This window comes from Ammospiza nelsoni, chromosome 28 (genome assembly GCF_027579445.1).
Source record: "Ammospiza nelsoni isolate bAmmNel1 chromosome 28, bAmmNel1.pri, whole genome shotgun sequence".
Classification (NCBI taxonomy): domain Eukaryota; kingdom Metazoa; phylum Chordata; class Aves; order Passeriformes; family Passerellidae; genus Ammospiza; species Ammospiza nelsoni.
In genome coordinates, this window is record NC_080660.1 from 1,833,185 (window position 1) to 1,846,130 (window position 12,946).

The window sequence follows — 12,946 nt, forward strand, 5'->3', positions numbered from 1 at the left end:
TTCCCTTTTTTTTTTTTTTTTCTTTTTGGGGGGGGGGCAGGAAAATGTGACCCCCAAATTGGGGCACCCCCCTAAAAATCCCATTTTAGGGGGGTAGGAAGTGGTGACCCCCCAAAATTGGGGAAAAAAACCCCAAAATTCCCAATTTTGGGGTGGGGGACAAAGCGGTGACCCCACAAAATTGGGAAAAAAAACCCCAAAATTCCCATTTTGGGGGGCATGAAATGGTGACCCCTCCACAATCTCTTTTTTTGGGGGGAGGCTGAAAGTGGTGACCCCCCCAAAAATTGAGGGAAAAACCCCAAAATTGAGGGAAAACCCCCCAAAACTGAGGGAAAAAACCCCAAAACTGAGGGAAAAAATCCCAAAATGGAGGGAAAAACCCCCAAAACTGAGGGGAAAAACCCCCAAAATTGAGGGAAAACCCCCCAAAACTGAGGGAAAAACCCCCAAAATGGAGGGAAAACCCCCCAAAACTGAGGGGAAAAACCCCCAAAATTGAGGGAAAACCCCCCAAAACTGAGGGAAAAACCCCCAAAATTGAGGGAAAACCCCCCAAAACTGAGGGGAAAAACCCCCAAAATTGAGGGAAAACCCCCTAAAACTGAGGGAAAAACCCCCAAAATTGAGGGAAAACCCCCCAAAACTGAGGGAAAAACCCCAAAATGGAGGGAAAATTTCCCATTTTATGGGTGATGGGCAGCAAGAAATGCCCCCTAAAATTGGGGAAAAACCCCAAAAATCCCAATTTTTTAAGGGGGGGGCACTCTGGCCGCCCACCCCCCCATAAATATTTTTTTTGGTGGGGTCCTCCCAGTATCAAAGTGGGAGGGAGGAGCTCCCAAACTGGGCTGGGGGGGGGGGGATTTTTGGGGTTCAGGTTTAGTTACTAACCCAGGGTTGTGGGATGGGGGGGAGCCAGCAGAGTTAATTAAATGTTAATTAATTAATATATTTTATTTAATAAAAGCTAAAACCCGCAGCAGCCACCGGCTCTCGTGTGTCCCCTCCCCAAATTTATCCCTGTGCCCCCCCCCCTCCCCAAATTGTCCCCCTCCCTTTATTTATTGTCCCCAAATCTCTGTGAAAAACGCTGGATTTGGTTCAAATTGACGTTTTTGACCCCTCCCTCAATGTCCAGATGGGGCAGGGGGGGACCCAGGGGTGTCCCCAACCCCTCTGGGGGGGTCTCTGGGTGTCTCCCCCTCCCCAAATTCCCTCCCCTTCCCCTCCCCCCCCAGACCGTGCTGACTGTGTATTGATAAAGATGGAAAAAAGCTGCTCTGTGCGAGGGTTTTTGGGGGAAAATCTGGGGGAAAAGGGGCAAAAATCCACGTGGGAAAAGGTTCAGGGAGGGTGGGAGAGAAATTTTGGGGAGTCTGGGGCTCGTTGAGTCGGTTTTTATTGCATTTATATATAATATATATCCCAACTTTTACAGCTCTGCCAGGGAGAACTCCCAGGCCCATTTGGTTTTTTAATACAATATAAAATTAGGCCTCTAAACAGGGAAATTTTGGGGGTTTTTTTCCCCCCCAAAAAAACCCCCCTGAACCCCTCCCCTGACAAATAAATGGGAAATTAAAGGGGTTTTTTGGGGGGTTTGGGGGTTTTTGGGGGGGTAAAAGGGGCCAAACCAAGTGCAAATCACGGCTATGTACAGAGGGAGGGAGATCCCCCCTGGGAAATGGGGAAAAATGGGGGAAAAAAGGGGAAAAATGTGGAAAAAAGGGGGTGAAAAGTGGGGGGGGTTGGGGGAAATAAGAAGGGAAAAAAAGGGGGGGGATGGTGGAAAAAGAGGGAAAAGTGTGGGGGAAAAATTGGGACAAAAAGAGAAAACTAAAGGGGGGAAAATGGGGGGGAAAGAAAAGGGAGAAAAAAGGGGAAAAATGAGGAAAAAGGAGGGAAAATTATGGAGAAAAGAGGGGAAATGAGGAAAAAGGGGTGGGACCCCCCCATCCCCAAAAAGGGGGTGCTTGAAGAGCTTAAGGGGTGGGATTGGGGTCCCAAAAAAACTGGGGAGGGGGGGCATTAAAAATTCCCCCCTCTGGACCCCCCCAAATTGAGGGGGGAAAAAAAGGGGAGGGGACCCCAAAAAGGGGAAAAAAAAGGAGAAAAAAGGGGAAGGGGACCCCAAAAAAGGGGGAAACTGGGAATTGGGGGGGGGCTGAACAAGGTCAATACAAAGCTCCAAGTGTTAGTGGGGTGGGGCCCCCCCGGTTTGGGGTTTTTGGGGGGTTTTGGGGTTTTTTTGGGGGGTTTTTGGGGGCTCACGAGGGCATGCACTGCACCCGGTCGGGCCCCTCCTCCTCATCGTCAGAAGTGTCCGAGGAGCTCCCGGAGTCGTCCGAGGGGGAATCGGCCCCGGGGTCCCGGCGGCGCTGCGGGAACGGAGAGAAAATAACGGGGTGAGAAATGGGGAAATATGGGGTGAGAAATGGGGGAATAATGGAGTGAGAAATGGGGAATAATGGGGTGAGAAATGGGGGAATAATGGGGTGAGAAATGGGGCAATGGGGAGAGATAATGGGGTGAGAAATGGGGGAATAATGGGGTGAGAAATGGGGAATAATGGGGTGAGAAATGGGGAAATAATGGGGTGAGAAATGGGGGAATGGGGGGAGATAATGGGGTGAGAAATGGGGGTAAATAATGGGGTGAGAAATGGGGAAATGGGTCAAGAATAATGGGGTGAGAAATGGGGGAATGGGGGGAAATAATGGGGTGAGAAATGGGGAAATAATGGGGTGAGAAATGGGGGAATAATGGGGTGAGAAATGGGGAGAGATAACGGGGTGAGAAATGGGGGAATGGGGAGAGATAACGGGGTGAGAAATGGAGAAATAATGGGGTGAGAAATGGGGGAATAATGGGGTGAGAAATGGGGAAATGGGGAGAAATAATGGGGTGAGAAATGGGGAAATGGGGAGAGATAATGGGGTGAGAAATGGGGGAAATGGGGCAGGAATGGGGGAATGGGGTTAGGAATGGGGGAATGGGTCAGAAATGGGAAAAGCAGGAAGAAGTGGGAAAAGTGGGAGAAAGGAGGGAAAAGTGGGAAAAAGGAGGGAAAAGTGGGAAAAGGGAGGGAAAGTGGGAAAAAAGGAGGGGAAAGTGGGAAAAAGGAGGGAAAAGTGGGAAAAAGGAGGGGAAAGTGGGAAAAAAGGAGGGGAAAGTGAGAGAAAGGAGGGGAAAGTGGGAAAAAGGAGGGGAAAGTGGGAAAAAAGAGGGGAAAGTGGAAAAAAGGAGGGGAAAGTGGGAAAAAGGAGGGAAAAGTGGGAAAAAAGGAGGGGAAAGTGGGAAAAAGGAGGGGAAAGTGGGAAAAAGGAGGGAAAAGTGGGAAAAAAGGAGGGAAAATTGGGAAAAAGGAGGGAAAATTGGGAAAAAGGAGGGGAAAGTGGGAAAAAGGAGGGAAAAGTGGGAAAAAGGAGGGGAAAGTGGGAAAAAGGAGGGAAAAGTGGGAAAAAAGAGGGGAAAGTGGGAAAAAGAAGGGGAAAAGTGGGAAAAAGGAGGGGAAAGCTGGAGCAGAGGTGCAGGAGCAGAAGAGGAGCAGGTGGTACCCGGTGGTGGCGGCGCTGGCGCAGGTGGTGCATGAGGAACCAGAGCATGTGGCTGTCAAACATGTCCGTGTGGTGCAGGCTGTCCTCGTCCCGCTCCACCTTGTTCTTCTTGATCACCTGGCAGGGGGAGAAAGGGTTAAATTGCATGGGAAAATGGGGTGACTTTGCATGGAAATCTTGGGTTGTGTTCCATGGGAATCTCTGGTTGGATTACGTGGAAAAACGGGGTTGGATTGCATGAAAATCTCAGGCATATTCCATGGGAATCCTGGGTCACATTCCATGGGAATCCTGGGTAATATTACATGAAAATCCTGGGTCACATTCCATGAAAATCCCAGGTCACATTCCATGAAAATCCTGGGTCACATTTCATGGATAACCCAGGTCACATTCCATGAAAATCCTGGGTCGCACTCTATGGAAATCCTGGGTCAGGTTCCGTGGAAAACCCGGGTTATATTCCATGAAAATCTCAGATCAGATTCCAAGAAAAACCCGGGTCATATTCCATGGAAATCCCAGGTCACATGCCATGAAAATCCCAGGTTGCATTCTATGGAAATCCCGGGCCATATTCCATGGAAATCCTGGGTTATATCCCATGGGAATCCTGGGTCAGATTCCATGGATAACCCAGGTCACATTCCATGAAAATCCTGGGTCACACTCTATGGAAATCCTGGGTCAGGTTCCGTGGAAAACCCGGGTTATATTCCATGAAAATCTCAGATCAGATTCCAAGAAAAACCCGGGTCATATTCCATGGAAATCCCGGGTCACATGCCATGAAAATCCCAGGTTGCATTCTATGGAAATCCTGGGCCATATTCCATGGAAATCCTGGGTTATATTCCATGGGAATCCTGGGTCAGATTCCATGGAAAACCCAGGTCACATTCCATAAAAATCCTGGGTCAGATTGCATGGAAATCCAAGGTCACATTCCATGGAAATCCCGGGCTATATTCCATGAAAATCCCAGGTCAGATTCCATGGAAAACCTGGATCACATTCCATGAAAATCCCAGATCAGATTCCAAGAAAAACCCGGGTCATATTCCATGGAAATCCCAGGTCACATGCCATGAAAATCCCAGGTTGCATTCTATGGAAATCCTGGGCCATATTCCATGGAAATCCTGGGTTATATTCCATGGGAATCCTGGGTGATATCCCATGGGAATCCTGGGTTATATCCCATGGAAAACCCAGGTCACATTGCATGGGAATCCTGGGTCATATTCCATAAAAATTCTGGGTCAGATTCCATGGAAATCCAAGGTCATATTCCATGGAAAACCTGGGTCACATTCCATGAAAATCCCAGATCAGATTCCAAGAAAAACCCGGGTCATATTCCATGGAAATCCCGGGCTATATTCCATGAAAATCCCAGGTCAGATTCCATGGGAAATCCGGGTCATATTCCATGGGAAACCCGGGTCACATTCCATGGAAAACCTGGGTTATATTTCATGGAAAACCCAGGTCAGATTCCATGGGAATCCCAGGACACATTCCATGGAAATCCTGGGTCACATTCCATGGAAAACCTGGGTTATATTCCATGAAAATCCCAGGTCAGATTCCATGGAAAACCTGGGTTATATTCCATGGAAATCCCAGGCACATTCCAAGGGAAACCTGGGTCACATTCCCTGGAAAACCTGGGTTATATTTCATGGAAAACCCAGGTCAGATTCCATGGGAATCCCAGGACACATTCCATGGAAAATCAATGTAACATTCCATGGAAATCCTGGGTCACATTCCATGGGAAACCTGGGTCAGAATCCATAGAAATTGGGGTCACATTCCATGGAAATCCTGGGTTATTTTCCATGGGAATCCCGGGTCACATTCCATGGCAATCTTGAGTCAGACTCCATGGAAAACCTGGGTCATATTCCATGGAAAACCTGGGTTATATTCCATGGAAATCCCGGGTCAGATTCCATGGAAATCCCAGGCACATTCCATGGAAAATGAATGGCACATTCCATGGAAATCCTGGGTCACATTCCACAGCAATCCCGGGTCAGACTCCATAGGAATCCTGGGTCAGAAGCCATGGAAATCCCGGCTCAGATCCCACGGAAAACCTGGGTCACATTATGGAAATCCCGGGTTACACTCCATGGAAAACTCAGGTCACATTCCATGGAAAACCTGAGTCAGATTCCATGGAAAACCTGAGTCAGATTCCACGGGAATCCTGGGTCAGATTCCACAGAAATCCCAGGTCAGATTCCATGGAAAACCTGGGTTATATTCCATGGAAATCTTGGGTCACATTCCATGGGAATCCCGGGTCAGATTCCATGGAAAACCTGGGCCACATTCCATGGGAGTCCTGGGTCAGATCCCATGGAAAACCTGGGTTGTATTCCATGGAAATTCTAGGTCAGGTTCCATGGAAATCCCAGGTCACATTCCATGGAAAACCTGGGTTATATTCCATGGAAATCTTGGGTCACATTCTATAGAAATCCCGGGTCACATTCCATGGAAATCCCAGGCACATTCCATGGAAAACCTGGGTCACATTCCATGGAAAACCTGGGTCAGATTCCATGGAAAAATGGGGTCAGATTCCACGGAAAACCTGGGTCACATTCCATGGAAAAATGGGGTCAGATTCCATGGAAAACCTGGATCATATTCCATGGAAAAATGGGGTCAGATTCCATGGAAAACCTGGATCACATTCCATGGAAAAATGGGGTCAGATTCCATGGAAAACCTGGATCATATTCCATGGAAAAATGGGGTCAGATTCCATGGAAAACCTGGGTCAGATTCCATGGAAAAATGGGGTCAGATTCCATGGAAAACCTGGGTCACATTCCATGGGAATCCCGGGTCAGATTCCATGGAAAACCTGGGTCACATTCCACGGAAAACCTGGGTCACATTCCACGGAAAACCTGGGTCAGATTCCACAGAAAACCCGAGTCAGATTCCACGGAAAACCTGGGTCAGATTCCACGGAAAACCTGGGATATATTCCATGGAAATCCTGGCTTATATTCCATGAAAATCCCAGGTCAGACTCCCTGGGAATCCCATGAAAATCCCATGAAAATCCCATGAAAATCCCATGAAAATCCCAGGAATATCCCAGTTCTGCCCCCCTCACCTCCTTGAGGCCGCGCAGCTCCGTGGGCGCCTCGGCCGTGGGCGCCCAGATCTTCACATCGTGGTCCAGCCCACTGGTGGCCAGCACGGGCAGGTGTGGGTGGGGCTCCAGGCAGTTCACCTGGAAAAAATGGGGAAAAAATGGGAAAAATGGGAAAAATGGGGATTTTGGGACATGGGGGTGAGGCTCCAGGCAGTTCACCTGGGGGGAAAAAATGGGGGAAAAAAGGGAAAAATGGGGATTTTGGGAATGGGGGTGAGGCTCCAGGCAGTTCACCTGGGGGGAAAAAATGGGGGAAAAATGGGAAAAATGGGGATTTTGGGAATGGGAACAGGGTTGGGAATGGGATTGGGAATGGGGGTGAGGCTCCAGGCAGTTCACCTGGAAAAAATGGGGGAAAAATGGGAAAAATGGGGATTTTGGGACATGGGGGTGAGGCTCCAGGCAGTTCACCTGGGGGGAAAAATGGGGAAAAAATTGGAAAAAATTGGAAAAATAGGGATTTTAGAATGGAGGTGAGGCTCCAGGCAGTCACTTGGAAAAATGGGAAAAATGGGGATTTTGGGACATGGGGGTGAGGCTCCAGCCAGTTCACCTGGAAAAAATGGGGGGAAAATGGGAAAAAATGGGGATTTTGGAAATGGGGGTGAGGCTCCAGGCAGTTCACCTGGGGGGAAAAAATGGGGGAAAAATGGGAAAAATGGGGATTTTGGGAATGGGAACAGGGTTGGGAATGGGATTGGGAATGGGGGTGAGGCTCCAGGCAGTTCACCTGGGGGGAAAATGGGGAAAAAATGGGAAAAATGGGGATTTTGGGACATGGGGGTGAGGCTCCAGGCAGTTCACTTGGAAAAATGGGAAAAATGGGGATTTTGGGACATAAGGGTGAGGCTCCAGCCAGTTCACCTGGAAAAAATGGGGGGAAAATGGGAAAAAATGGGGATTTTGGGAATGGGGGTGAGGCTCCAGGCAGTTCACCTGGGGGAAAAATGGGAAAAAAATTGGAAAAAATGGGGATTTTGGGAATGGGAACAGGGTTGGGAATGGGATTGGGAATGGGGGTGAGGCTCCAGGCAGTTCACTTGGAAAAAATGGGGAAAAAATGGGAAAAATGGGGATTTTGGGACATGGGGGTGAGGCTCCAGGCAGTTCACCTGGGGGGAAAATGGGGAAAAAATGGGAAAAATGGGAAAAATGGGGATTTTGGGACATGGGGGTGAGGCTCCAGGCAGTTCACTTGGAAAAAATGGGGAAAAAATGGGGGGAAAATGGGGATTCTGGAACTGGGGGTGAGGCTCCAGGCAGTCACTTGGAAAAATGGGAAAAATGGGGATTTTGGGACATGGGGGTGAGGCTCCAGCCAGTTCACCTGGAAAAAATGGGGGGAAAATGGGAAAAAATGGGGATTTTGGGAATGGGGGTGAGGCTCCAGGCAGTTCACCTGGGGGGAAAAAATGGGGGAAAAAATGGGAAAAATGGGGATTTTGGGACATGGGGGTGAGGCTCCAGGCAGTTCACCTGGGGGAAAAATGGGAAAAAATGGGAAAAATGGGGATTTTGGGACATGGGGGTGAGGCTCCAGGCAGTTCACCTGGGAGAAAAATGGGGAAAAATGGGAAAAAATGGGAAAAATGGGGATTTTGGAACATGGGGGTGAGGCTCCAGGCAGTTCACCTGGGGGGAAAAATGGGGAAAAAATTGGAAAAAAATGGAAAAATAGGGATTTTGGGAATGGAGGTGAGGCTCCAGGCAGTTCACTTGGAAAAATGGGAAAAATGGGGATTTTGGGACATAGGGGTGAGGCTCCAGCCAGTTCACCTGGGGGAAAAATGGGGGAAAAATGGGAAAAATGGGGATTTTGGGACATGGGGGTGAGGCTCCAGCCAGTTCACCTGGGGGAAAAATGGGGGAAAAATGGGAAAAATGGGGATTTTGGGACATGGGGGTGAGGCTCCAGGCAGTTCACCTGGGGGAAAAATGGGAAAAAAATTGGAAAAAATGGGGATTTTGGGAATGGGAACAGGGTTGGGAATGGGATTGGGAATGGGGGTGAGGCTCCAGGCAGTTCACCTGGGGGGGAAATGGGGAAAATGGGAAAAAATGGGGATTTTGGGAATGGGGGTGAGGCTCCAGGCAGTTCACCTGGGGGGAAAAAATGGGGGAAAATGGGAAAAATGGGGATTTTGGGACATGGGGGTGAGGCTCCAGGCAGTTCACCTGGGGGAAAAATGGGGAAAAAATGGGAAAAATGGGAAAAATGGGGATTTTGGGACATGGGGGTGAGGCTCCAGGCAGTTCACCTGGGGGGAAAAATGGGGGAAAATTGGGAATTTAGGGATTGGGAATGGGATTGGGAATGGGACTGGGAATGGGGGTGAGGCTCCAGGCAGTTCACTTGGAAAAAATGGGGAAAAAATGGGAAAAATGGGGATTTGGAACATGGGGGTGAGGCTCCAGGCAGTTTACCTGGGGAAAAATGGGGGAAAAATGGGGATTTTGGGATTGGGAATGGGGGTGAGGTTCCAGGCAGCTCACCTGGGGAAAAAAAATGGGGAAAAAGAGATGAGAAAATGGGAAAAAGGGGAGGAAAAGGGGGCAAGAAAAGGGGTGGGAAGGGGGGAAAAAGTGGGAGAAAAAGGGGGAAAAAGGAGGATAAAAGGGGGGAAACGGGGAGGGAAAGGGGGAAAAAAGCAGGGAAAAAGGGGGAAAAAGGGGGGAAAATGGGGGAAAAGGGGGAAAAAGGGGGAAAAAGGAGGATAAAAGGGGGGAAAAGGGGGAGGGAAAGGGGGAAAAAAGGGGGAAAAAAGTGGGGAAAAAGGGGGGGAAAAAGGGGGAAAAAGGGGGAAAAAGGGGGAAAAAAGGGGGAAAAAAGGAGGAAAAAGGGGGAAAAAGAGGGAAAAAAGGAGGGAAAAAGGGAAAAGGCCTATCCTGGCCATCCCAAAGCAGGAGAATCAGGAGTTGCCAGCAGAGGAAATTCAGGATGGGGCCATTCCCAGCACAGTTTCCCTTTCCTGCAGGAAACACCTGGAAAAATCCCTCAGGATGCCGGGGAATCGGCCAAATTTGGGATCCTGCCCCACCCTCAGAGCCCTGGGAAACAGGAGCGGGGCCATCCCGCTGCTTTTGGGGTCAGGGCAGAGGGAAAAGGGGGTGAATGCAGGGGGAAAAGGGGGATTTGGGGATTTTTGGGGTCTCACCACGCCGCCCTTGTCGCCCTCCATGAACTGCACGATCTGGCAGGAGGATTTTTCCCACAGGAAAATGTGGCCGCAGTCGCTGCCGCTCACCACGAACTCGCTCTTGGGGCCGTAGAAATTCACCCCTTTCACTGGAGAAAAAAGGGGGGAAAATGGGAAAAATCAGGGAAAATCAGGGGGAAATGGGAAAAAATCAGGGGGAAATGGGAAAAATCGGGGGAAATGGGAAAAATCAGGGAAAAATCAGGGGGAAATGGGAAAAATCAGGGAAAATCAGGAAAAATGGGAAAAATCAGGGAAAAATCAGGGGGAAATGGGAAAAATCAGGGAAAATCAGGGGGAAATGGGAAAAATCAGGGAAAATCAGGAAAAATGGGAAAAATCAGGGAAAAATCAGGGGGAAATGGGAAAATCAGGGGGAAATGGGAAAAAATTAGGGGAAAATGGGAAAAATCAGGAAAAAGTCAGGGGGAAATGGGAAAAAATTAGGGGGAAATGGGAAAAATCAGGGGGAAATGGGAAAAATCAGGAAAAAGTCAGGGGGAAATGGGAAAAAATTAGGGGGAAATGGGAAAAATCAGGAAAAATGGGAAAAATTAGGAAAAGATCAGGGGGAAATGGGAAAAATCAGGGAAAAATCAGGGGGAAATGGGAAAAATCAGGAAAAATCAGGGGGAAATGGGAAAAATCAGGAAAAAATTTTTAGGGTAATTTGGGATGGATTTGGGGCTGGTTTTGGGGTGATTTGGGATGGATTTGGGGTGGATTTATAGGCATTACCCATGGCGCTGTTACGGTGGCCCTTGTAGCGCCGCGTGTACTGCGCTGGTTTAGGGCTGGTTTTGGGGCTGGTTTTGGGATATTTTTGGGGTGATTTGGGGCTGTTTTAGGGCTGGTTTTGGGGTGATTTGGGATGGATTTGGGGCTGTTTTTGGGGTGATTTGGGGGTGATTTGGGGTGTTACCTGTGGCGTTGTTGCAGTGGCCCTTGTAGTGCTCTGTGTACTGCGCTGGCTTAGGGTTGGTTTTGGGGCTGGTTTTGGGATATCTTTAGGGTAATTTAGGATGGATTTGGGATGGATTTGGGGCTGGTTTTGGGGTGATTTGGGATGGATTTGGGATGGATATGTGGTTGTTTTTGGGGTGATTTGGGATGGATTTGGGGCTGATTTGTGGCTGTTTTTGGGGTGATTTGGGGCGTTACCCGTGGCGTTGTTGCGGTGGCCCTTGTAGCGCCGCGTGTACTGCGCTGTTTAGGGTTGGTTTTGGGGCTGGTTTTGGGATATTTTTAGGGTAATTTAGGATGGATTTGGGATGGATTTGGGGGTGATTTGGGGCTGTTTTTGGGGTGATTTGGGGCGTTACCCGTGGCGTTGTTGCGGTGGCCCTTGTAGCGCTCTGTGTACTGCGCTGTTTAGGGTTGGTTTTGGGGCTGGTTTTGGGATATTTTTAGGGTAATTTAGGATGGATTTGGGATGGATTTGGGGGTGATTTGGGGCTGTTTTTGGGGTGATTTGGGGGTTACCCGTGGCGTTGTTGCGGTGGCCCTTGTAGCGCCGTGTGTACTGCGCTGGTTTAGGGTTGGTTTTGGGGCTGGTTTTGGGATATTTTTAGGGTAATTTAGGATGGATTTGGGATGGATTTGGGGCTGGTTTTGGGGTGATTTGGGATGGATTTGGGGCTGATTTGGGGCTGTTTTTGGGGTGATTTGGGGCGTTACCCGTGGCGTTGTTGCGGTGGCCCTTGTAGCGCCGCGTGTACTGCGCTGGTTTAGGGCTGGTTTGGGGATATTTTTGGGGTGATTTGGGGCTGTTTTAGGGCTGGTTTTGGGACATTTTTGGGGTAATTTGGGATGGATTTGGAGATGGATTTGGGGCTGGTTTTGGGATGGATTTGGGGGTGATTTGTGTTTGTTTTTGGGTTGGTTTGGGGGTGATTTGGGTGTTACCCGTGGCATTGTTGCGGTGACCCTTGTAGCACCGCGTGTACTGCGCTGGTTTAGGGCTGGTTTTGGGGCTGGTTTTGGGATATTTTTAGTGTAATTTAGGATGGATTTGGGATGGATTTGGGGCTGTTTTTGGGATGGATTTGGGGGTGATTTGGGGCTGTTTTTTGGGGTGATTTGGGATGGATTTGGGGTGGATTTGGGGCGTTACCCGTGGTGTTGTTGTGGTGGCCCTTGTAGTGCCGGCTGTACTGCACCATTATAGGGCTGGTTTAGGGCTGGTTTTGGGATATTTTTAGGGTAATTTAGGATGGATTTGGGATGGATTTGGGGCTGGTTTTGGGGCTGGTTTTGGGGTGATTTGGGGCTGTTTTTTGGGGTGATTTGGGATGGATTTGGGGTGGATTTATAGGCATTACCCATGGCGCTGTTACGGTGGCCCTTGTAGCGCCGCGTGTACTGCGCTGGTTTAGGGCTGGTTTTGGGGCTGGTTTTGGGATATTTTTGGGGTGATTTGGGGCTGTTTTAGGGCTGGTTTTGGGGTGATTTGGGATGGATTTGGGGCTGTTTTTGGGGTGATTTGGGGGTGATTTGGGGGTTACCCGTGGCGTTGTTGCGGTGGCCCTTGTAGCGCCGCGTGTACTGCGCGCCGTCGCTGTGCGAGGAGTCGAACAGGTAAATGTCCTCATCGTTGTACGAGGCCAAAAGCTCTGAAATGGGGGGAAATTGGGAAAAATGGGAATAAACACAGAAAAATGGGAATAAACACCGAGGGGAAATTGGGGGAAAAAACGGGGGGGAATTGGGAAAAAAAAACAGGGAGGGAATGGGAATAAAACATGAGGGGAAATTGGGATAAAAACATGGAAAAATGAGAACAAACACAGAGGGAAATTGGGAAAAACACAGAAAAATGGGAATAAACAGACACGGGAAATTGGGATAAAAACAGGGAGGAATGGGAATAAACACAGGGGGGAAATCAGGAATAAACAGGGGGAAATGGGAATAAACAGGGAAATTGGGAATAAACACAAGGGGAAATAATGGGAATAAACAGGGGGAAGATGGGAATAAATACAGAAAATGGGAATAAACACAGG

General features: G+C 49.0%; 1 protein-coding gene across 2 annotated transcripts in view; it reads right to left on the reverse strand.

Annotated features, from left to right (window-relative positions):
* Nucleotides 1-1,382: 1,382 nt before the first annotated feature.
* The window catches only part of DCAF8 (DDB1 and CUL4 associated factor 8), a 29,677-nt gene continuing 18,113 nt past the window's right edge, over nucleotides 1,383-12,946 (reverse strand). For both annotated transcript variants that reach the window (XM_059490182.1, XM_059490183.1), the window contains exons 11-15: nucleotides 12,446-12,553; nucleotides 9,900-10,030; nucleotides 6,703-6,822; nucleotides 3,561-3,677; nucleotides 1,383-2,381 (exon numbers count right to left, since the gene is read on the reverse strand). In XM_059490182.1, coding sequence (XP_059346165.1) covers nucleotides 2,271-2,381; nucleotides 3,561-3,677; nucleotides 6,703-6,822; nucleotides 9,900-10,030; nucleotides 12,446-12,553 — 587 coding nt within the window. In that variant the 3' untranslated portion in view covers nucleotides 1,383-2,270. The remainder of the gene's footprint in view (nucleotides 2,382-3,560; nucleotides 3,678-6,702; nucleotides 6,823-9,899; nucleotides 10,031-12,445; nucleotides 12,554-12,946) is intronic.